The sequence below is a fragment of the Armigeres subalbatus genome, chromosome 3 (assembly GCF_024139115.2).
Source record: "Armigeres subalbatus isolate Guangzhou_Male chromosome 3, GZ_Asu_2, whole genome shotgun sequence".
Taxonomy (NCBI): domain Eukaryota; kingdom Metazoa; phylum Arthropoda; class Insecta; order Diptera; family Culicidae; genus Armigeres; species Armigeres subalbatus.
The window spans coordinates 87,401,673-87,425,641 of NC_085141.1; the positions used below are offsets into that span (position 1 = coordinate 87,401,673).

Sequence of the window (23,969 nt, forward strand, 5' to 3'; positions counted from 1 at the left end):
TTCGACCTTTTGTCTTTCGACCTTTTGATCCTTCGACCTTTTGTCTTTCGACCTTTTGTCATAGATTCTGTGCGGACAACACTCACGGGGTTTCTAATTATCTTGTGCGATAGAAGGTACAGGTCGGAGTCGTTCTCAATGGGCTTCCTCCGCCCCCTCCCCCCGAATATTGCTTCGCTGTTCATCCGGGGCAAGGCTAGTGTAAAAAGTTGATAGTCGCATCTCAGTCTCATGTTTGCTGGATGCATTGTCCATTTATGCATATGGAAAAAATATGCGATTGTGGACTGCATTGGTAAACCAAACATACCTTGGTTACCTTCCCATGTATCAGTATGCATATTTCCATTTACGCTTGTTCGTGCACGGTTTGTAAGGAATGTTTCGGATTACAATAAAAAAAATTAGTAAATTTTGAAACTGATCCTTAACAGTTTATTGACCTTGCAGTTTCTGGGGTTTTGAAGGTATTGTTTAAAATCGAATGAATTCGAACGCTCTATGAGCAAATCACAATGTAGAAAATTAAAATATAGGAGATGTTTGTGAAACATGAATGTGAACACCATTGACTATCGAATATCAGTGATATCATTGGGAGGGGACGTACTATGTAAATAGGATGCTTTGTAAATAGGATTGCTTTGAAAATATTGTTCTACAATATTGTAATTCTGTTTCACAATTCTTCTTCTACAACGGACAACAGTGGACACCAAGAAAAAATGTAACCGGAGGCAACATGGCACAGCTTCGATTTCTGCCCACCCTGGTTTCCACAATCATCCCAGCAATACCTTACGCATCATGCTGCTGCTAGCTTCACCATAAGCGTCCGCCGTTTTGGTGTCATTGATACATCTTATGGAAAAAATGGGAAATGAACACTATCGACGCTCTAAAAAAATTGTAAAAGTACTTACTTAGATGAGCACAGATATTGAAGCAGCGGGATACGGTATTTGCCACAAAAGTCGACAAATTTGATGTGCTCCACTCGGTTGTCGAAGAATACTCCTATTTTTGAATAGGGTAGATAAGAAAACACAATGAGAATATAAAAGCATCAGATTATTTCGTAATTGGAACGAGTGGAACAATCTGTTCCAGACAAAGCAAGATACGTTGTTGACACAGAACTCAAGAGCTTACCTTTGCAGTTGGGATTAACACAGCAATTAGCGGTTTGCAAGTAATCGATCAGAGCTTGCGGTAGATCCTCGGGACCGTATGGCAGTGATGCAACTTTCACCGTACGAGCAGCCAGTTCCATCAAAGTGGGTGGATGGAGTGTCATATCCTTGACGAAACGCACGACCAGCGGGTTATCTCGAAGACTTAGCTGTAAGAGGCGAAAATAGACAAAGAAACGTGCAACTGAGTTGCCGTATGTATGCTTGGTGTGTGACGTGATGACAATTTGCTTTCAAGTAAAACTGGTTAGAACCGAATTGCTGGTACCGAGAAGATGCTTGGTTGGTGGGCTTATTGAAAATCCCGAGCTGCGATATGAAGAATGTCAATGGCCATTATTCAGTGCATTCAAGATAAGTGGTGATTTAGAGCTTTTTAGCGACTGATTGCGAGGCATTTTATTGTGAAGGACAGTCTCGAACAGATCATGATCTCATACACATTGTTGAACCTCTGATAGATAAAGTTTACAATGATACCGACACTAATGATGTGCCTACATTGATGAAGTTCATATCTTACCGGATTAAAGGCATGTATCAGAACAGTATGTTCTCCTATTTAGTTGATTTTCTCTGTTTTATCTGTCGTCATAACTTAAACTTCCTAACGTGTTCGGGTCAATATGACCCGAATCGCACTTTCAAATTGTTTTTCACACTTTCAAATTGCACTTTTTAACACAACATTGTGGAGACCTGAAACTTCTTGACTTTTCCTATTTCGTGGAAAACTACGTTCCTGAACTTTGACCTACTTTGTACGATGTTCCTGAAGGGCTCCAAAAAAACTGACACATACGGTGTTTGGATCATATTGACCCGGATTTGACTTAGCAGTATCTCAGGCATTTCTCAGCCAAATTGACATGTTTATGTATCCAAAATAATCGTCAGCTCATACGTTTTCCGAAACTTGTTGATCGGCAAAACCTGCATCCTGTAATCGTCGGAGGAAGGATCGTCATTGGGCCACTTTTATATGGACAAAAATTGCGCACGAATATCGCGCAACAGAGCTCTGGTCCCCACAAGTTCCTATCTCACGCTTCCACGGGTCGTCTGATGACAAAAGACCGCCAGCTAAGGGTTGTGTACTTAGCTGGTAGTGCAGCCTGGGCACTGTTGTCCTTCTGACATCAGCTAGAGTGAGAAGGTACGCCTCGAGCGTCTGTTCACCAGGAGGTGTGGCTCAAACAGCGTCTGCCTGGTACCCAGCGGCTGATTAACGAAATGCTGTATCGCGTCAGCTATACCTAAGGTGGCAGCCCCATCATCGCGATGTAGATAACGCGACCCCGGTAAGGTAGCTTACTGAAGCCTCTCAAATACCACGAAAAATGGAGATAGAAGAAAAAGAGAACGTTATTTTTGGCAACCGACCCGGCAACGAAATAAGGACTATGATTGGAAACTCGGTACCTGGAATGTCAGGACCCTAAATGAACCTGGACGATAGAGCCTTCCGGCTCGTGAACTGCAGAAGGTTGGAGTGAACGTGGCCGCTATTCAAGAAGTCCGATGGCCTAGATCCGGAGAACGTGAATTCCGAACCGTGGACCCCACGACCAATACTGCATTCAAGTATAACATCTATCACAGCGGCGGCAAAGCAGAGCACGGAGTTGGTTTCGTAGTGATGGCAAGCAGATGAAGCGAGTAATGCGGTGGAAACCCATTAGCGAACGAATCTGTGTGTTGAGGATTCGGGGAAAATTCTTCGATTACAGCCTAATCAACGTTTACGCACCGACAAACGATAAATCCGACGACATAAAGGACACGTTTCATGAATGTCTTGATAAAGCCTATGGAGAATGCCCAAAGCATGACGTGAAAATTGTTATCGGAGACGCTAACGCTCAGGTCGGTAGAGATGACTTTTTCCGTCCCATTATTGGTAGGGAGAGCCTTCACTTCGCTACCAATGACAACGACCTACGACTAGTAATTTTCGCTGCTGCCAGAGGGATGGCCATCGGTAGCACCTACTTTGCACGAAAGAATATCCGAAAGCACACCACAGACACCCAAATGGTGAAACTTGCAACCAGATAGATCATGTTCTGGTGGATGGGCGCCATTTATCGGATGTTATCGATGTGCGGACATTCAGAGATCCGAACATTAACTCTGATCACTACCTCGTTGTCAGTAAAATTCGATCACGATTGTCAACTGTATCGAACGAAAGATCACAGCAAGCGATGCGTTACAATATTCAGCGATTGTCGGCGGAAGGAGTATCGGCTGATTACCGCTAGAAGCTCGACGAACGGATAAGTGAAATCAACGTTAGCGACAACATCAACTATGGGAGTCGATCCATGGAGCAGTGAGCACAACAGCACGAGAAGTGGTAGGCACTGCACAGAGGCGACCCAGGACGGGTTGGTTCGATGTGGAGTGTCAGAGAGTGACAGACGAGAAGAACGTTGCCAGAAGCCGGATGTTGGTGTCGGGTACCCGATCGAATAGAGATCGGTACAAGGAAGCAAGAGCAGCCGAAAAACGAACCCACCGCAGGAAGAAAAAAGAGTACGAAGAACAAGTTATTAGTGAGGCGCAGGAAAAAATGGAGCAGAACGATATGCGAAGGTTTTATGAGGCTGTTAATGGCGTGCGGAGAAAGACAACGCCATCTCCGGTCATGTGCAACGACCAACAAGGGAATTTGCTGACAGATAAAACTGAAGTGGCTGCCAGGTGGAAGCAACACTTCGAGACTTTGTTGAATGGAAGAAGCGACGGTGCATCGGTGAACAGAATAAATATTAGCGACGATGGACAAGCTGTGCAGTCACCTACACTAGATGAGGTTAAAAAAAGCTGTTAAAGAGCTGAAAAACAATAAAGCTGCGGGGAAGGACCAGCTCCCGGCTGAACTTCTCAAACATGGCAGTGAGCAGCTTTATGAAGTTCTGCACCATATTATGTCGAAAATATGGGAAGACGAGGAAATGCCTGCTAGCTGGTTGGACGGCCTCATTTGCCCTCTCTTTAAGAAAGGGCACAGACTGGAGTGCGCCAATTACCGAGGAATAACCCTCCTTAATTCGGCGTACAAAATTATGTCCCGTATTCTGTTCAACAGATTGAGACCGCTTGAAGAGCCCTTCGTCGGCGAATACCAGGCAGGTTTTCGTGAGGGCCGATCAACGACGGATCAAATGCTTACCCTGAGACAAATCCTTGATAAATTCCGGGAGTACAACTTGCAGACACATCATCCGTTTATTGATTTCAAGGCGGCGTACGATTCAGTGAAACGGAATGAATTATGGCAAATTATGCTTGAACATGGTTTTCCGGCGAAACTGATACGGCTGACGTTGGACGGATCGAAATCAAGCGTAAGGGTTGCGGATGAAATATCGACGTCATTTGTTACCTTAGATGGATTAAAGCAGGGTGATGCACTCTCGAATCTACTGTTCAATATAGCGCTCGAGGGAGCGATTAGGAGAGCTGGTGTGCAAAGAAGCGGTACCATTATCAGAAAATCACATATGCTCCTGGGATTTTCGGACGATATCGATATTATCGGAATTGATCGCCGTGCCGTGGAAAAGGCTTTTGTGCCTTTTAAGAGGGAGACAGCAAGGATTGCACTCACGATCAATACCAGCAAAACGAAGTACATGGTCGCTGGCAGTCAACGTGGGTTCATTAGTGGTGGTGGCAGCGAAATGGTGCTGGATGGTGAAAAGTTTGAAGTGGTAGAAGAATTTGTGTATCTTGCAACATTAGTGACGTGCGATAATGATGTTACCCGCGAGGTGAAAAGGCGTATTGCAGCTGCAAATAGGGCTTATTACGGACTTCGTAACCAGCTTAAGTCCCGTAGTCTGCAAACGAAAACAAAAACTCGCGCTGTATACTACTCTGATTCTTCCGGTGGCTTTATACGGCCATGAAACATGGACGTTAAAGGAGGCTGATCGGAGAGCTTTCGGAGTGCTTGAGCGTAAGGTGCTGCATATGGCGGCGCCGCATGAATCACGAATTGTACCAGGTGTATAAAGGGCTGGATATTGTTAAGCTTATTCAACACGGCAGACTACGGTGGGCTGGTCACGTTGTTCGTATGCTGGAAGAACGTCAAGCGAAGATAATATTTAGTAGAGAACCCGGAAGAGGCCGCAGGCTTCGTGGAAGGCAGTTGAAGAGAACCTGAGGGCGCTCAATGTTCAGGGCGACTGGAAGCGATTGGTCCAGTGGAGAAGGATACTCCATTCGGCGTAGGTTCACCGAAGAGCTGTAGCCTATCAAGTATCAAGTATCAAGTAAGTATCGCGCATGAACAATTGTATTGCTGTTTTTCTCAAGACTAAGCCTGAACCAATCAAACTTTTCCCGACGAGTGGCGCCTCAGCCACGTTATTCCGATACCTAAAAACAGTTTCTCCTCCCGTGAAGTCGCTGATTACCGGCCTATCTCGCTGAGCTCCTATGTATCGAAGGTCGTCGAAAGGTTGGTGAGTCGTAGGCTGCGTGAAAAGCTTGAGTATGACGGACGACTTGGTTTTCGCCAACACGCCTTTCGACCAAATTCGTACTTTGCCGGATTAGGAGACGTACCCCAAAGCGTCTTTGACCAAGGGAAACACGTCGATCTAGTTTCCCTGGATATTTCGAAAACGCTTAACCGCACTTAGACTCCACTTGTGCTCAAGCAGCTAGTGGACTGAGGTTTCACTGGTAACATCCTAGCTTTTGTGCCCAACTTTCTCACCCGCCGGTCTTTTCGGGTCTTTATCGACAATTCCGCCTCCAGAACCTTCCCCGACGTGGTAGTCGGAGACACTCCGATGCGAAGCGAACGCATATCCGAACCCAAGCAGTGATTAGTGCAGTTCATCGGTTGGTTTCACCATTTTTTTATTTTATTACCAGACTAAGGCCGGAGTGACCTGTGCAATACATAAAAGTCTTCTCCATTCAGCTCGGTCCATGGCTGCACGTCGCCAACCACGCAGTCTGCGGAGGATCCGCAAATCGTCCTCCACCTGATCGATCCACCTTGCTCGCTGTGCACCTCGCCTCAGGTTGAATCGTATGGCTGCTAAAGACTATATGAACACCATGCGCACTTATTTTTTTTACCGGGATCTGAGCAATTCGTTAAACTTTTACCAGCAACAATTTGCTGAGATATCTGTCAACATAGCTGAAAATCAGCAAATAATTTGCCGCAACCCAGCTAACAAACCTAATTTTTGACGAGATATCAGTTTTTATTTTGTTGGGCACACGGCTGTGCGAACTTTGTCGAACTGCAGAAATAAAAAACCGGATGTGTGGGTTATCTTTGATTTTATATTGAACCCAATTGACTAAGTAGACCAACTGATCTGAGCTCCAGACTTATTAGAAAAACTTAGAATATCCGATTTGGACATATCCAAAATGTAAATTATGAGCATAGCCACTAAGGGTATATGGGGACACCATGGGTTGCTACTGGTTTCAAGCCAAGCCCAGTTGACTTGAACGATCTATTGGTTTAAACTCCACAATCGAACATTCAATTATGACATACTTACTTGATACTTGATGGGCTACAGCTCTTCGATAAACCTACGCCGAATGGAGTATCCCTCTGATTTTGTACCGACCTGAGATGATGGTAGATCAATTTGTCTGAGCTCCAGAATAATTTGGAGAGCTAAGAACATCCGGTTTGTACATATCTAGATTGTACATCATGAACATAACCACTTGGGCCTATATGGGTTGCTATTTTCTTTGAATTGAGCGCAGCTGACATAGTAGTTCAATAGGTCGTAACTTCAGCCGTAACTGATTTGGAGAACTTCAAACATCCGGTTTGGACATAGGGGGAAAGACGGCTTTGGCAGGTTTTGTTCTATTATTGGCAGGGGGGTTTTTGTCGACCAAATTTTATGAAATTTGGCCACAATATTCTTTGATATGCAAAGAATGTTTAGGCCAAATTTGAGCCTAGTCAGTCATAAAAAACCCCCCTGCCAATAATAGAACAAAACCTGCCAAAGCCGTCATTCCCCTATCTAGATCGTAAATCATATGCGTGGCCTCTAAGGGCCTGTATGGACACCATGGGTTGCTATTGGCTTTGTATTGAGACCAGTTGACTTGGTAGACCAAATGGATCGAACTCCAGAATGATTTGGATAACTTAGAACACCGGGATTGGACAAATCTAGATGGTAAATCATGTGCATGGCCTCTATGGGCCTGTATGGACACCATGGGTTGCTACTGGCTTTGTATTGGGCCCAGTTGACATAATAGACCAATAGGTCTGAGCTCCAAAATGATTTGGATAACTTAGAACATTCGGTTTGGACATATCTAGATTGTAAATGACGCAAATGGCATTGGCGCAAAGGACCTGTGTGGGTTATTATTGGCTTGATATCGAGCCCAGTTGTCTTGGTAGACCAATTTGTCTGAACTCCAGAATGATTTGGAGAACCTAGAACATCCGGTTTGGACATATCTAGATAGTAAATTATGCGCATGGCCTCTAAGGGCCTGTATGGGTACCATGGGCTGCTATTGGTTTCGTACCAAGCGTTATTGATCCGGTAGACCAAAGCTCTGAAATCTATAATTGTTTAGAGAGCCTATCTGTAGAAATATTGTCTGTATTCATGATTCGTCATCTCTTAAATAGTATTGGATACGGTTTTGAGATTCGCGATATTCGTGTGCAATTTTCGTTCATATTAAAGTGGCCAACTGACGATCCTTTCTCCGACGATTACAGGATGTAGGTGTGGCCGATCAACAATCTGATCAGTTTCGGAAAATTCATTAGCTGACGATGACTTTGGGTATATAAACATGTGAATTTGGCTAAGAAATGCCTGAGATATTGCGAGGTTAAATCCGGGTCAATATGACCCGAACACCGTAAGTGCGAGTTTTTTTTAGCACTGTAGGAACGTTAAAAAAGGGCACACACTTGGATGCGCCTAATTCGGCGTACAAAGTCATGCCCCGTATTCCGTTTAATAGAAACCGCTTGAAGATTCCTTCGTCGGCGAACACCAAGCCGCTTTTCGTAAGAGTCGATCAACGACGGATCAAATGTTTACCCTGAGAGAAATCCTCGATAAATTCCTGGAGTACAACTTCTAGATACATAATCTGTTTATCGATTTCAAAGCAGCGTACGATTCAGTTCAACCAAATGCATATGGGTCATTCCATACCAAGTGACCGAACCACTTGTAATCGACTTACACCGATTTTTATCAAATTTTGTAGATTTGTTTATCTACCGATTATATGGAAAAATCCAAGTTTATTTGATGATTGGACAACCCCTCGGCAAATGCGAGCACTCCCCGTTTTTGTCGATTTGTAAAAACCATATTTTTGAACGACTCATATCTTAGACGGTTTTAAAGCTACAAATAACTTCTTTTTATGCATTTTGAAGAGAATTCTCGCTTAACTTTTCAAAAGGACCTAAGTAACATTTTTTTCATGAATTAATTTGAGTACTGCAATCAAAAGCTTTCATGTTGTTCTGTTGATTGCGCTATTCAAATTAATTCATGAATAAAATGTTACTTAGGTCCTTTTAAAAAGTTAAGCGAAAATTCTTCAAACTTTTTGAGAAAAATATCGATTTTCAGTAGAAGTGTTGCCATCTGTATTGTTTTTGCGTTTTAAGTATAAAATTGTATTTTTCTGCCAATGAGTATATTTTTATTCGAAAAATAACACCAGCATCGTGTTCTCCAGAGAATTTTGCATAAGAAACACTCGAAACCCCAAGGTATTATGAGCCGTTCTCGAGTTATAGAGTTTTGAATGTTATATGATTCATATGGAACTTATCAATCACTTAAGATTTTGTTATGCATGGAAAAACGTAAACTTCGTCCGATCAAGTGAGATCAAGGTTTTTCTGAAACGTTTTGGGACCCCAATCAACTGTGCAAAATATGGGCTCGATTGGTTGCGACCTCGCATGCCGCATCGCGTTTTAAATTTACATGGAGATTAGTATTGCGCATAAGCCCCAAAATTTTGTTCCCACATTTGGGTTTCCGCGCCGGAGCACTCAGCGCCCAGACTCGGCGACAAGGAGATAGTGGTCAAGTTGGTACTCCTGATTTTTTGACAACTGATGTCGATTGGTTGTGTGAGTGCACCGGTGTCAAAAAATAGAGCTTTTAGCTGAAAATTTAATTGTATAATGCACATTTTGACAGCAATATAGATGTATGAGTGAATAAAATGTGCAAATGCTCTATCGCGGAAGCAGTCGCTGAAGACAAGTGTCAATGGTTTCAGTGACGAAACGAAAAGTTTCAATGCAAAAAGCAATATGGAAAAACGTACTTTTTTACATTTTTGCTATTAACGGCTTCAATTTATCATCAATCACGTGACTCAATACGTTAGCATATAGTCTGGAGGATGCCGAAAGACTTTGCCGAAGAAGGTACATAGCTGGAAGGCCTACAAAAAATGTTATTACGTTTCGAAAATTGATAAAATATGCAAGAAATCAATGTTTCTGCCAGCACTACCGGACGACCTGTGATTATCGAAGGGCAAAACCCATCTTCTTTCTTGTCGGATTTTTTTCTTTGTGAAATGATTCCGGATAGCTCCCATTAGCTCTAAAGCCCTTTAAGATAAATTATTTTGAAATAACACTCAGTTAAATTATTGGTCTACGTAGTTCGGCAGTGCTGGCAGAATAAACGATTTGTTGCATATGGTTTGAACACTCAATCTTCGAAGCGTTATAACTTTTTCAGGGTGGCCACTGAAATTCGATTTTCAAATTCCCGGGTTTTTCCCGCTTTTCCCGATAAATTTTGTCAAATTTTCCCGGTTTTTATTTTACTTGGAAAAAATAGTTTTTGAACTTTATTTCAGTGTTTTATTTTCTGACCTGTCAGTTTTTATATCGAAAATCAGTTTTCATATCGAAGCAACTGATAATTTGAAACGAACCTTTGAAACAAATTCCTTTATTACCAATGGATTTTTTCTTAGTTGCAAAACTTTTGTACTTTTTTTCTTGATTGAAATGCTTTCGTAAGTTTCTGACAGAGCCAATGCAATGTTCATTGCATGCTAGTCTAGTGTGGTTCTGTCTTCTTAGAGCATAATGTTCACAGAAGCAATGAAGTTTGAAATTATAATAGTTGGATGGTAACTTGTTGTTCAATCAAAGTTAATTGCCTATTTCCGGACTTGGACGTTAATTTACAATGTTATGAAAACTCATATGTGAATATGTACGTTATGTGGAAGATATTGATTTGGAAAATGTATAACCACTTTCCCTTCTATGTATGTAGATAACCACTTTCCCTTCTATGGGACTCGAACCCATGACCCTACAGTACGATAGACTGGTGCTTTAACCAACTAAGCTACGAAGGACCTCCGTCGGCCTTCGCAACCTAGCAGCTACTGAACGAGCTCGAGATTCCCAAATTGGACGCATAGTCAAATCACTCGCAATCCATTTCTCAAGCCACATTAGAGGAGCGTGAGTATTAAGTTTTATTCATTACAATAATATATTGATACGAAAACTCATATGTGAATATGTACGTTATGTGGAAGATATTGATTTGAAAAATGTATTGGAGGTAACCACTTTCCCTTCGATGGGACTCGAACCCATGACCCTTTGAATCTTTTTGTTAAATCAACTTCATTAAAAACTTTGAAGAGTTTTGAATGTAACTTGACGAAAATTTATTTTTTCCCGGTAAATGTCCTGAATTCCCGGTTTTTCCCGCTTTTTTTCCCGGTGACTTCAATTTCCCGTCTTTTTCCCGCTTTTCCCGTTTTTCCCGGTTCGGTGGCCACCCTGCTTTTTTCGTGGACGTTCCAGCCTTCTTCAGCAAAGTTTTTCGGCATCCTTTGGGTTATACTTTAACGCAATGTACCACTTGGTTTACGATGAACTGAAACCTCTAGTAGTAGAAATGCAAAAATATACGTTCTCCCATACTAATTTCCATACAAACTTCAAACGCGATGCGAGGAAGCGAGGAAGCAACCAATCGGTCCCAAATTCTGCACAGTTGTTCAGGGCCCAGAGTGGCTTCGAAAAACCTTTGATTTGAAAAAATGACCATGACGCCCCACTCTAAATATATGAAATCATTATTTTACTCAAGATATTCCGATATATGGAATTTCCTACATTGTAAATATTCTTTCCGCACAAATAAAAAAAAATAAAGTAGCTCATAAGGAAGTAGACTTCCACTATGTTATTGTGGAAAAATAGTGTATGAAAAGGCAAATCATTATGTAAATGATACTTGTGCGTACATAAGGAGAGGGTAAGTGATTTGTGACTATTTGTGACAAGTGGCTGGTAAGAGGGTTGAAAATGGCAAAGAACGTTGGATGCTATTTTCAAACGAATTTTGTAATTATACACAAGGCAGAAGAAAAGCTTAATGTCAATACTAGTCAACCAGAGGAGAATTATCCACGAAATGTTTTTATCTTACTATCACGGCAATTAAACCCACACTCCACAGCACGCAAATGTGATTTGACGACAGCCATGAGCTGTCAGTCACTCACCAAGGAATCGAAAATTGTCAACTGTGTATGTATATTATCAAAATATCCTTGGATATTTGCTTGGATCCTTGCTGGAACGACGACCAAAATTGTTTAATCTGCCAGCACTGCCAAACTACGTGTACCAATCATTCAACTGAGCGTTGTTTCAAAAATTTTAATCTTCTAGGGCTGGGGAACAAATTGTAGTTATTCGGATTAAATTTTAAAGGAAAATTCCGGAAAGAGAAATTATTTTGAAGTCTAACAACCACAGTTCGCCAGATAGTGCTGGCAGAAACATTGATTTTTTGCATATGATTTCAATAATAAATCTTCGAAGCCTATATGGTAACGTATTAAGTCAGATGATTAAATTAACGATAAAATAAACCCTCTAGGAGCAAAAATGCAAAAAAAAATCCATACTGATCTTCATATAAATTCCAATCGCGATGCGGAAAGTGAGGGAGCAAGCAATCGAGCTGTGTATGTGTGTATGTGTCAATGGGAATGTGTGTGTATGTTCGGAAATTAGTAAAAATATTCAATGTTCACAGTGAAAAAAGGGCTTTTCATTTTTTTAATCTTGTATCTCAAGATCAGAACATAATACCTCAAGCGTTTCCAATGTAAAAATGGCCAAAGAACACGTTGGTGAGGTCATTTTTTAAATCAAAATATACTCATAGGGTAAAAAATGCATTTTTCGAACAAAAACTTGAAAATTGTTCATTTGGCAACACTGCACATCAAAAAAATATGTTTTATAAATTCCGTGAAAAATCTTCTTTCGAATGGTTACCTTAGATTGATTATAGACCTCACAGTTCCAGAGATATTAACAAATCAAAATGATGAGTTTCATACATTTGTCTGAAAAGGGGGATGGTCGTATTAATCGTGGGGAGGTCCAATCACTACGAAATTTGGGATTTTGGAGTATAACCCATACATAATTGGTCAAAATTTCATTTGATTCTAAGAAAGTCGATTGCATGTTTGCATTTTTTCTCGGTCACTTCATATGGAATGACCCATATGACAAATTATCCTGGAGCATGGTTTTTCGGCGAAACTTATATGGTTGATTCGTGTAATGCTGTAGCATAGCGTGTAACGAAGGAACGATCACGAGAGTTCGTGTGCAAAGTATGTAAAGAAGCGGTACCGCCATCGGGGGTGACAATGGGTCTGGGGGGTGAGAATGGGTCATCGCTCTCACTGGCAGCCTGGAGGTCGTAGAGCAAAATCGTTCAAAAAGGTATCTTATATTTTAGTCTTCTTGCCCTCAGATACATTCAATCATTTCTACAAACATTCCAAGTAGTTGAAACAGTGACCCATTTTCACCCCCGACGACGGTACCAGTTTCACACAATCACATGTTCTCCTGCGTTATGCGGACAATATCAGTACTATAGGGATAGACCGCCGTGTCGTGGAAGGATTTTTATGCCTCTACCTAAGAGGGAGACAGCGAGAGTAGGGCTCACGCAGTGATGAACTTTAATTTTGGATGGACAGTGGAAAAAATGAAGCAGTAGAAGATTTTTTCTACCTTGGAACTCTCTAGTGGGGTTGTGATAATGATGTTACCCGCGAGATGAAACTGCGTTATACAGCTGCGACCATGAAGCTTGGATGTTAGAAGAAGCTGATCAAAATGCTTCAGCAGTATTTAAGGTGCTGCGGACAGAGGCTCTCCTTAGCCATACGGTAAGACGCGCGGCTACAAAGCAAGACCATGCTGAGGGTGGCTGGGTTCGATTCCCGGTGCCAATCTAGACAATTTTCGGATTGGAAATTGTCTCGACATCCCTGGGCATAAAAGCATCATCGTGTTAGCCTCATAATATGCGAATGCAAAAATGGTAACCTGGCTTAGAAACCTCACAGTTAATAACTGTGGAAGTGCTTAATGAACACTAAGCGGCGAGGCGGCTCTGTCCAAGTGTGGGGATGTAATGCCAATAAGAAGAAGAAGAAGAAGAAGAAGAAGAAGGTGCTGCGGACAAGCTATAGACCCGTATATGGCATTTGGCGGCGGCGAGTTGTACCAAGTGCTTAAAGGGATGAATATTGTTAAGCTAATACAACACGGCAGACTACATCGGAATGGATACGTTGTTCGTAAAAGCGTCGACCGAAGGTAATATGGTCGGGGTTCTGCCAAACCGCACCAAGCGGCATACATTTGTTGTAGGATATCCTAAGTTATGAGGCTCAGGGATGTATAATACGATTTTTTATCAATTAAATCTGATAAACGTAAGATTGGCCGGAAAAATGGGCAATTTTGTGTTGGAGCTTGGTTCGATTTGACAGAACCCCGACTATAGTCAGTATAGAACCTGGAAGAACCTCTTGGCTTCATTGTAGGCCCTGTACAAGGCTTTTTCGCAGTTTTAAAGGACCTGATGACGTTAAACCTTTAGGGTGTCTGGAAGCGATTGACCCAGGATCGAGTGCAATTCGCCTTTCGGCGTAGGAAGAAGTATCGAGGAGCAACTGTAGCCCATCAAATATAAAGTAAGTATATTCGTTGGTGGTAGTACAAAGGAACAAGTTGATCAGATCTACTGAAAAGCCAGCCATACGTCTTAAAATGATTGATGGCCTTATTATTCGATTAGATAACATTCACCAGGACAAACTAATAATGGGTACATACAAGAGAAACTCATCTACGTGGGGTGGATCAAACTGGTTTTGATGTTTACAACCTAAGGCGGTGACGCAAATCTTCTCATCAGTTTGTAAATATCGATGGCGGAATAAGTCGCTATAGTACTCAATTATCATACAAATCATGCTGAATCATGGAAGATGAGATTAGTAAAGAAAGCTTTCTATTACCAAAGTGTATCAACTAAATACAATACCTCTCATTTCAATCAGAACGTCGTTTGATTCTCGTTTAGCTCAATCTTTATGCAGCCGGCCAGTCTTATCTCAATGTCTCTTTGTGGACAATACAAAACCGTTTCAAACTAAACAACCAAAGTAAGCGAACCATAGCATCTCTCCCGTCGTCTACGGGTGGTTGATAAGAGAAACACGAACAGCACTAAAAACCCTAACACAATAAAAGCTAATTCAATTATAAAGCGACCTACCTCGGTGAGGTTTTTCAGCGTGATGATTTCCCGGGGCAGATGCTTGAGACAATTTTTGTGCAAAAGCAACGACTTGAGGTGCACTAGACGAGCGATCGAACTCGGCAATGCCTCGATCAGGTTATCACAGAGTACAAGAGCGTGGAGATTATTGAGCAGCCCGACGGTGTCTGGGATCTCGGTGATCTGATTGCCGCCAAGCGAGAGGAGTTGTAAGCTGCCAAAAGAATTTGAAAATACTGATGATTTTTTGAAATGTTTGTAGGACAATAGTACTCACTTGTTCAATTTCCAGATGTCCTTGGAAACGTTTGTGATTTGATTACCCCCAAGGTAAAGGTACTTTAACGAACGGAGTTCGGTCACCTGTTCCGGGAATTGCGTGAAACGGTTCCCGCTCAGGTTGAGCTCCTTCAATCCGCCACCATGAGTCGATCTAAGTGTCTTGGGCAACGATTTGTCGTCAAGCAGGTTATTCTTGGCAATCAGCGTTGTCAGCTGACACTGCTGTGTTATCTCATCGGGTATCTGTCGAAGGCTGTTGTTGCTGAGGTCCAATACGCGTAGATTGACAAATTCGCCGATAGTTGCCGGTACGATCGATAGGTTGTTATGGTTGAGCAGCAACGTTTCGATATCTTCGGCCAGCTTCTTGACTTTGCACATGCGCAGCAAATCCTCGTTCAGGTGGCGCTTATTGGCATGACCGAAATCAGCTGTTTTCTGTTCTCGAGAATCACTATCGCAGCTGTCCGAACTGTACACCACATCCATCGTTAAAAAGATATCTCTTTTCTAACTATAACTATCACTAGAACGTTGCACGCGAAACTGAATTACAATAACGGAACACTTTGGTGGTGAATTAATTCCACAGAACAATTTCGCAAACTCTCACTCACATTTCCACTTCACAGCCTCGGAGGAAGCGTGGCACCGTCGGTCTCTAAATGGTTTGAATTCGTCAATCGTTTCGGGTACACTAACAAGCCTATTCTTTGCAGTTCAGCATGGAACACACTCTCTTCGCGTTGCTTTGCTGATAACAAGTAAGAGAACGTTTGATTAGTCCCGCCTCCTTATATATATTATGATGATTCGAGTTGAAAGGCAGCAAAATGAAATCTCAATAATAAGAAAAAAAATTATGAGTGGAAATCTTAATCCAATAAAAACGATGGGTCAATATTGCTCTTCGAAAAACTCTTTTTTGTTTCGTTTAACAAGGGTACACGAAAATTTGCAACCAAACAACTTAGACAGATAGTCAGGAATTTGGCAATTCGTACACGATTTTCGCCCTGGACATCAATTAAGTTGTTAAATATCTTGGCTGTGCATATGCACAGCACATGTTTCGAAATGGACAAATTGATATGAAATTTGCGAAAAAGCATCCACGTGTCTTGAAGGGACTCGAACCGTCAACCTCCTACTCTCTAGATAGGCGTGATAACCCCTACGCAACAAGACCACTTAAAGGTCCCGTTTGCGGAAAGGCCATCAGAATCCGAGTACCAAGGTTAGCTCTTTTTTTGCAAAATTAAATATCTTTCGGGTGCATGATTTGCCCAATCGAGCTCGCTTGACTGTGGATATACAGCAGTAAAGCACATGTGACGATTGGGCAAATCAAGCATTCGTAAAATGTTCAACTGACAAAAAAGAGCTAACCGCGATGGAGGTTGGTAATTGGATTTTGATGGCTTTTCTGCAAACGGGACCTTTAAGTGGTATTGTTATGTAGGAGATATCGCGGTTGAGAGTTCAAGACACGTGGATTCTTTTTCGCAAATTTCATATCAATGTATACATTTCAAAACATGAGCTGTGCATATGCGCAGCCAAGATATTCTTGTCCGTATTACATTGAGAAATGATTCCGAAAAACTCCTAGGAGTTGTCGTGATTTCCGGCCCCGATCCGAGTACAAATCTGTTTTCCAAGAATCATTGGAACATTTCAAAATAATTCGTTAACGCTTTGTGCATTGAATTTTGGTAAAATGCAATGGAAGCAATCCGCACTTTGCATTTTTTATATATGTACCTAGGTAAAATTATTCAAAAGTAGAAACTTTAGCTACAGTCAAAACATTGTTTTTGCATTTGAATTTTGTTATTGCATGCTTTCATCAAAACTAGCCATATCTTGTCTTAAGAAATGTTTTAAGTGGTTATTAATTTGTTGTATTATCCAAATCCTTACTACTCCATTGGTTTTTTTTATTTTTATAGGGAGATTTCAAATTTCCTGTGGAACATTTTTCTTTTAGCACATATTGAAGCTCCGTGTGCATAAACAGCAACATTATCATCGCGTTTCAATGAGAGAATGACGGAGCAGTAAGTAAATAAAATAATAAGCGTATTCTGTCTGATCGAGTCCATACGACGAGCACGTTTCGACCAAGTGATAGGCATTCTCTACTAACGACATCCAGCCCAATAAAGATCCAATCGTCGACGCTGCTAGTGGTATGAGTACGTATATCAGCACCTACAGCGAGCCGTCGCAAATCCCCCGTCGAGTGTTCTCTATACGAGTTAGGCGACGTCATAGTACGTATTTCTGTAGCAAGGTGCATCTACAGCAGACTGTAGGAAGTTCCGAAAAAGTGTCTGACACCACCACACCGCAAACATCGCAAAAACTGGGAAGAGAACCAACGTTTATTGAGAGCGTGGGCAAAACGCAATCAATTTGTGAGGTCTTTACGACTAAAAGACTACGATGATTCTATGGTGTTCGTGAATAAATTCGTATAGACTGATAACTTATTTCATACAGAAATGAAATAGGTCTCCATGTATTTTTTGCTTATCCGTAGTGTCTACCAGGTAGACTCTACCTGGGCCATTATCAGCTTAGAGGTAAAGCTGCTCCAATAAAAGATTCGTGGTCTTCACAAATCCCAACTTCAATACTTAACGGGTTGTACAATAACATTATTTTCACTCTGGTTTTATTTCAGATTTTAATGCAAAGTATTCTTAATGAATGATTTTGCTAAATTTTACAAATTTAAAAAAACATGCTTACGAAAAAAAAACTGTAAACAGTTCAATATTGGAGAGTACGAAATACGTAACCATACTTATCAATGAAAAAATATTTTAAAAAAATTCAATACATTCGGCAGAAGTCTGCCTCCGCGAATCAAACAGTTTTTCTAACACATTTTTAAATGTTAATGCGTTCCAATGATGGCTTTTTATATCTATTATTCTATCATTCAAAACTGATTTCGATCACAGGGTAATCGTCGCTGAATTCTGAACATGAACTCGAAACCTTTCTAATATATATAGAATAAAAACGAACAGTGGGTTATGACTGAGAAATAACCGCGAAGTGGACGTACGACTTGGAAATAGCCAAGATTCTTCAGCTGATTATACAATGAATCCCGTGATGCATTTCATATTCACCACATGGTTTTCTACTTCTATTTCTAAAGTCCCAAATCTGACTTAATGATTTTCGAACTGAGCCGAAATTTAAGTCGATTGTTAACCATAAGTAAGCAAATGATCTACAAATTGATTCAGTCTGATGCGCGTTACGGATCTCCCAGCTCGTGTTTTTGAAAAAAAAAATCAGGAAAAAGCACGTGGTCTCCAAGATGGCAGATAACTGGCTTAGTATGTCGTAATATGTCCAAATCTGTGACATAATCTGATTTGGTTGAATAATCATTGATATCAACATAATCATGTACCCTACCTACAGAGATGTCCTATACAGTTGGCAAAAAATCTTCTTTTTTAGAAAAATATATTAAGCTTTTAGTGGAATGTATTAAACCGTCTAAGACAAATTAAGTACTGTCCATTTAATTCCACCAGTTAATTTTCGTTATCTTTGCAGATACGTATTTCGACCACAACTGTGAGGTCGTCTTCAGTGTCTTGTACTTGACTCGACTCGACGTTCTTCTTTTTTATTTTTCACATTTTTAACAATCACATAAAAATGATTAAGTAAGTGCAACTATTAGATGGATATTTGAGCTTTCCAAAATCCAAAATTTAATGTCAGTTTGATCTGTCAAAACAAAACACATCAAATACACACGGGCGCATGCACAGCAAATACACCGGCGTGTATTACACGCTCAGGCTTATCGTTCGTTGGGGCATAGATGCTCCTTAATACACCTTCAGATTTCACCGTTCAACAAATCTTCGAAGTGCTCCTTCCACCTGGCTACCACCATAGTCTTGTCTGTCAGCAAATTCCACTCTCGGTCATTGCACATGGCGGGCACTGGCGCAGTCTTATGCCACGCGCCATTGACAGTTGCGTAAAACCTCCGCATATCGTTTCTATCCATGTTCTCCTGCGCTTCAGCTATCACATTCTCTTCCTGGTGCCTTTTTTTTGCGGTGGATTTATTTCTCTTCTGCCCTTGTTACACTGTACCGCTCTCTGTTGGAACGGGTACGAGCCACTAGCATTCGACTCCTACTAACATTTTTCTCGTCCGTCACTCCTCATCAAACCAACCATTTCGTTGGCGTCGCTGTGCAGTGCCCAACACTTCCTGCGCTGTTGTAGTCACAGCTTCGTGGATATTTTCCCACAATCTGTTGACGTCGCCAAATCCGGTGGCATCTCCTATCTGCTCGTCCAGTCTCTGGTGGTACTGTTCAGCAACTCATTCAACTGACAAGCGTTGGATATTGAAACGCATCGTTCTGTTATTTCGTGAATTCGTGACGCTGGAGAGTCGCGCCCGAATTTTTGCAACTACAAGGTAGTCGAGTCGATGTTCGGACCTCTGAAGGACCTTACATCTATAACATCCGAGAAATGTCGTCCGTCGACCAGCACGTGGTCTATCTGTGAGCAAGTGTCTCCACTCGGATGTTGACAGGTGTGTTTGCGGATATTCTTACGTGCGAAGTAGGTACTGCTTATTGTCATCCCTCTAGCAGCAGCAAAGGTTACAAGTCGCAGACCATTATCGTTGGTAGCTGGAATGGAGGAATGAAGGCTTTCCGTACCAATGACAGGGCAAAAGAAACTTTCTCTTCCAATCTGCGCATTTGCATCCCCGATGGCAATCTCTACATCGTGTGTTGGTCACTTTCCGTAGGCCTTATCAAGGCTCTCATATAACTCATCATTCACGTCATCAGGCTTATCGTTCGTTGGGGCATATATGCTGATTAGGGGCCCTCCTTAGCCGTGCGGTAAGACGCGCGGCTACAAAGCAAGACCATGCTGAGGGTGGCTGGGTTCGATTCCCGGTGCCGGTCTAGGCAATTTTCGGATTGGAAATTGTCTCGACTTCCCTGGGCATAAAAGTATCATCGTGTTAGCCTCATGATATACGAATGCAAAAATGGTAACCTGGCTTAGAAACTTCGCAGTTAATAACTGTGGAAGTGCTTAATGAACACTAAGCTGCGACGCGGCTCTGTCCCAGTGTGGGGATGTAATGCCAATAAGAAAAAGAAGAAGATGCTGATCAGACTACAGTTGAAGAATGCGCCCTTCATTCTCAACACGCAAATGCGACTTCCACCGGATAACACGCTTCATCTGCTTCCCGATCACCATGAAGCCAACTCCTCGTTCTGCTCTGTCACAGCCGCTATAGTAGATGTGGTACTTGAATGAAGTGTTAGCGATGGGATCCACCGCCCGGAATTCACGTTCTCCAGTTTTGGGCCACCGTATTTCCTGGATTGCTGCCACACTCACGCCGACCTTCTGCAGCTCACGAGCCAGGAGCCCAACACATGCGGGTTCATTCAAAGATCTCACGTTCCAAGATCCGCTTTTCCAATCATTCTTAATTCGTTGCCGGGCCTGTTGCCGTTGAATCAATCCGTTTGCTCTACTTTTGCCTTTCTTGGTAACTGTAGAATCTTCGGTAGGCTACCTTACCAGGTTTGCGCTACTCGATGCTCTAATTCTCGACGCCTCTAATTCTATCATGAACATGTACGTCTTAAGTTTGGAAGCTGATATTAGCATTTCCATATCATTGTTAAAAAATTGTTCTTTTTGTTTAAAACTTGGCTTATAGCCTGAAATTAGGCAATAAACTGATTTGCCTTGATATTTCATCGTTTCCACCTGGGTGCCGCCAACCGAAATTAGTAACCTTTAAGAAAAGTGAAAATGATAGTTCAACTGCGACCGCTACGGTGGCATTCAATATTGAATCACAAAATAGAGTAAAATTGCTTTGCCAATACGTAATGCACTTACACTCCTCCCACAATTATGGATCACCCACAATTATGGATCACTTTTGTGTTTGACATTAAATTTCTAGCTTGATATCAATAATGTAACTCCGCATATATTTTTGTTACATAAAACACTTATTTTCTAACATTTATTGCGTTTATCATGCTTTTCAACCCAAACAATGGTAGTTATGCGCATTTGAAAACTTGCTGCGGAGCATCTGTCAAAATATCAACATTTTTTGCGGCTTCACAAGAAGTGGTTGCTTCATTCATAAGCTTTAAAATCGTTAAATTTTTCAAATCAAAGTGAAAAAATGGTTCGTACACCAAAATTAAGGTATGTTTTTCACAAATCACACAGAGTTTACATCATTTTCGTTTTATTCTGTTAAAAATTAAAGAATATTGAAGTGATCCATAATTGTGACCGGAAACGAGTAGATTCCCACAATTATGGATCACTTTCCATTGAAGTATTTTCCTGAATCTAGTGATTCTCACACACTGCCGAGTCGTTCTTGGGAATTCGTCGGTCTGCTAAAACCACCGAGATCTGATATAAACAAATCTATGGAAATCCGTCGAAATTGAAATTCAATAAGATTCAGTTAAAACCATCTATCATTATTTCTCTGGCCTTAGCATCTCATCATAGCGTATCTTCTTTAACTTGCAGGAAACATTAAAAACGGATGCAATACAATTCCGAAGCTTTATAAAAAGCAGCATTCGATGCTCGTAAAAACGGAAATAATCCGTAAGGCGTCAAACCTTCGCCAGGTTCCTTTCACAACACTGCAACGTCATCTTAAGTCACCCCCTAAGAATATCAACCCTGGGCCCTCAACAGTCTTGCGAGCAAATGAAGAAGTTCGTTTGGTGAAAGGGAATTTTCTTTCGGCAATCACCTGTGAAAAAAATATTTGCTACAAGACTATGTCCGTTCTGAGTTCGGAAAATAACTTTTATCGATGGCTGATATCAAGACACGCTGGAATAGAATGTTATCCATGTTCAAACGGTTCTATGAGTTGAAGATGCCCGTTAAAAAAACTATGATTGATTTGGAGCTTCAATCCAAATTCAACCACACAGTGAGGATGATTTTTTGTCGGTAGGTGAAATAATTCAAGCCATCTAAACTATTCAAGCTGCTGTGGAACTACTCCATCCTTCCACACCCCTTCAAACGTGAATTAATGTATGGATGATCCACGATCATTCATCTTTTACTTTGTGTATTTTTTGCTTATAAAACAAGCTGTTTTTATGAACGAAGACATTTCTCACTCTAATTTAGGGATTGTCCATAAATATGTGGAGGCCATATGGTGATGAAAATGAGAATACACCCAGGTTTTTTTTACACGGTTTGGTTTTGGTCGTTTAAGACCTTCATCGTCAATGAAGCAATGAGTTAACCCCACCAAAAAATTCACAAAAAATCAAAGAAAATTCAGGGGGTATTTGAAAAACTGTAAAAATTCAGGTTAACCGAGAAATTAATGAATTCCAACCGCGTAAAAAAACACCTGGGTGTATCAGTATACTGAACCATAATATGTACCAAATTGATCCATAATTGTGACCGCTTCCAAAAGTGATCCATAATATGATTTTTGACCACGGTTCAAATATTTAGCTTTTGGCTATATTTTAATGAAATTTTATGCATGAAACACTGTGCCAATCAAAAATTGATTCATAAACGATTCCAGAACCGTTTTTACACTTAAAGTTCCAAACTCCTACATTTTTTTAGTGAACTATGAAAATTGGTTTCAACACTAATTGATCCATAATAGTGGGGGGAGGGTACCCATTCGATCGTTTTACTTCGATTTATAACACTTGGCAAATTACCAAAAAAAACTATGGACTGTGTTTTCACTTGATACTGACTGGGAAAACTGTCCCACCGGAAGGATCTGCTCCGCTTCTCACCCCAAAGCAACTTATGCCGATGTTCTCGCAGCTCGCCATTCGGGTACGTGGTTGCAAAGTCCGATTCGAGCTTTACGCTTGGCATGTTAATCATTGGAATTCGCTGCTAGAGTGGGCATGATCGACTGGAACGCTTGCTCGCTCAAGAGCAAAGCCACCGAGTTGAAGGATTTCCAAGAGGAGCAGACGGAGTTCGTCACCAAAATGCACCTAAAACCGGAGGTCTTCATCCCGGACTTTCGCCTCGTGAGATTCGACCGGCAGACCAGGGGAGATGGTGTCACTCTTCGTTACAACATCAACTGTCGCCTTCTGTCAAGCTTCCAGCTGCTTCATCCATCACTCTTCGGAGGAACATCGTCAAGCTAACGCGGAAGCCGGCACCATCTAGAGCAACGATATGGAGGAAGGCCACTACACGATCCTGAGCCCGATTCAACCAGGTCTTCACAATCCCCAACTTGGTTGAGTCGATCCGGTGTCCATTCATTTTTATCATTTATTTAGTCTACATCTAAACAGATAACACTGAATCAAAAATTTGACGCCACAATATACGGTTCGAGGCCGCATCTCTCCATCCTCGAATACGCCCCACGCTCGCCAAGTCGTTTTGCACCTGGTCTGCCCATCTCGCTCGCTGCGCTCCACGTCGTCTCGTACCTGCCGGATCGGAAGCGAACACCATCTTTGCAGGGTTGCTGTCCGGCATTCTTGCAACATGCCCTGCCCATCGTACCCTTCAGGCTTTAGCTACCTTCTGGATACTGGGTTCGCCGTAGAGCTGGGCGAGCTCGTGTTTCATTCTTCGCCGCCACACACCGTCTTCTTGCACCGCCAAAAATGGTCCTAAGCGCCCGTCTCTCGAATACTCCGAGTGCTTGCAAGTCCTCCTCGAGCATTGTCCATGTTTCATGTCCGTAGAGGACAACCGGTCTTATTAGCGTCTTGTACAT

At 41.7% G+C, this 23,969-nt stretch overlaps 1 protein-coding gene across 2 annotated transcripts in view; it reads right to left on the reverse strand.

The window, feature by feature from the left end:
• Positions 1-408: 408 nt before the first annotated feature.
• Positions 409-23,969, reverse strand: part of LOC134225539 (leucine-rich repeat-containing protein 58) — a 29,859-nt gene continuing 6,298 nt past the window's right edge. For both annotated transcript variants that reach the window (XM_062705707.1, XM_062705705.1), the window contains exons 2-6: positions 15,141-15,899; positions 14,861-15,077; positions 1,153-1,342; positions 924-1,017; positions 409-861 (exon numbers count right to left, since the gene is read on the reverse strand). In XM_062705707.1, coding sequence (XP_062561691.1) covers positions 783-861; positions 924-1,017; positions 1,153-1,342; positions 14,861-15,077; positions 15,141-15,634 — 1,074 coding nt within the window. In that variant the 5' untranslated portion in view covers positions 15,635-15,899 and the 3' untranslated portion in view covers positions 409-782. The remainder of the gene's footprint in view (positions 862-923; positions 1,018-1,152; positions 1,343-14,860; positions 15,078-15,140; positions 15,900-23,969) is intronic.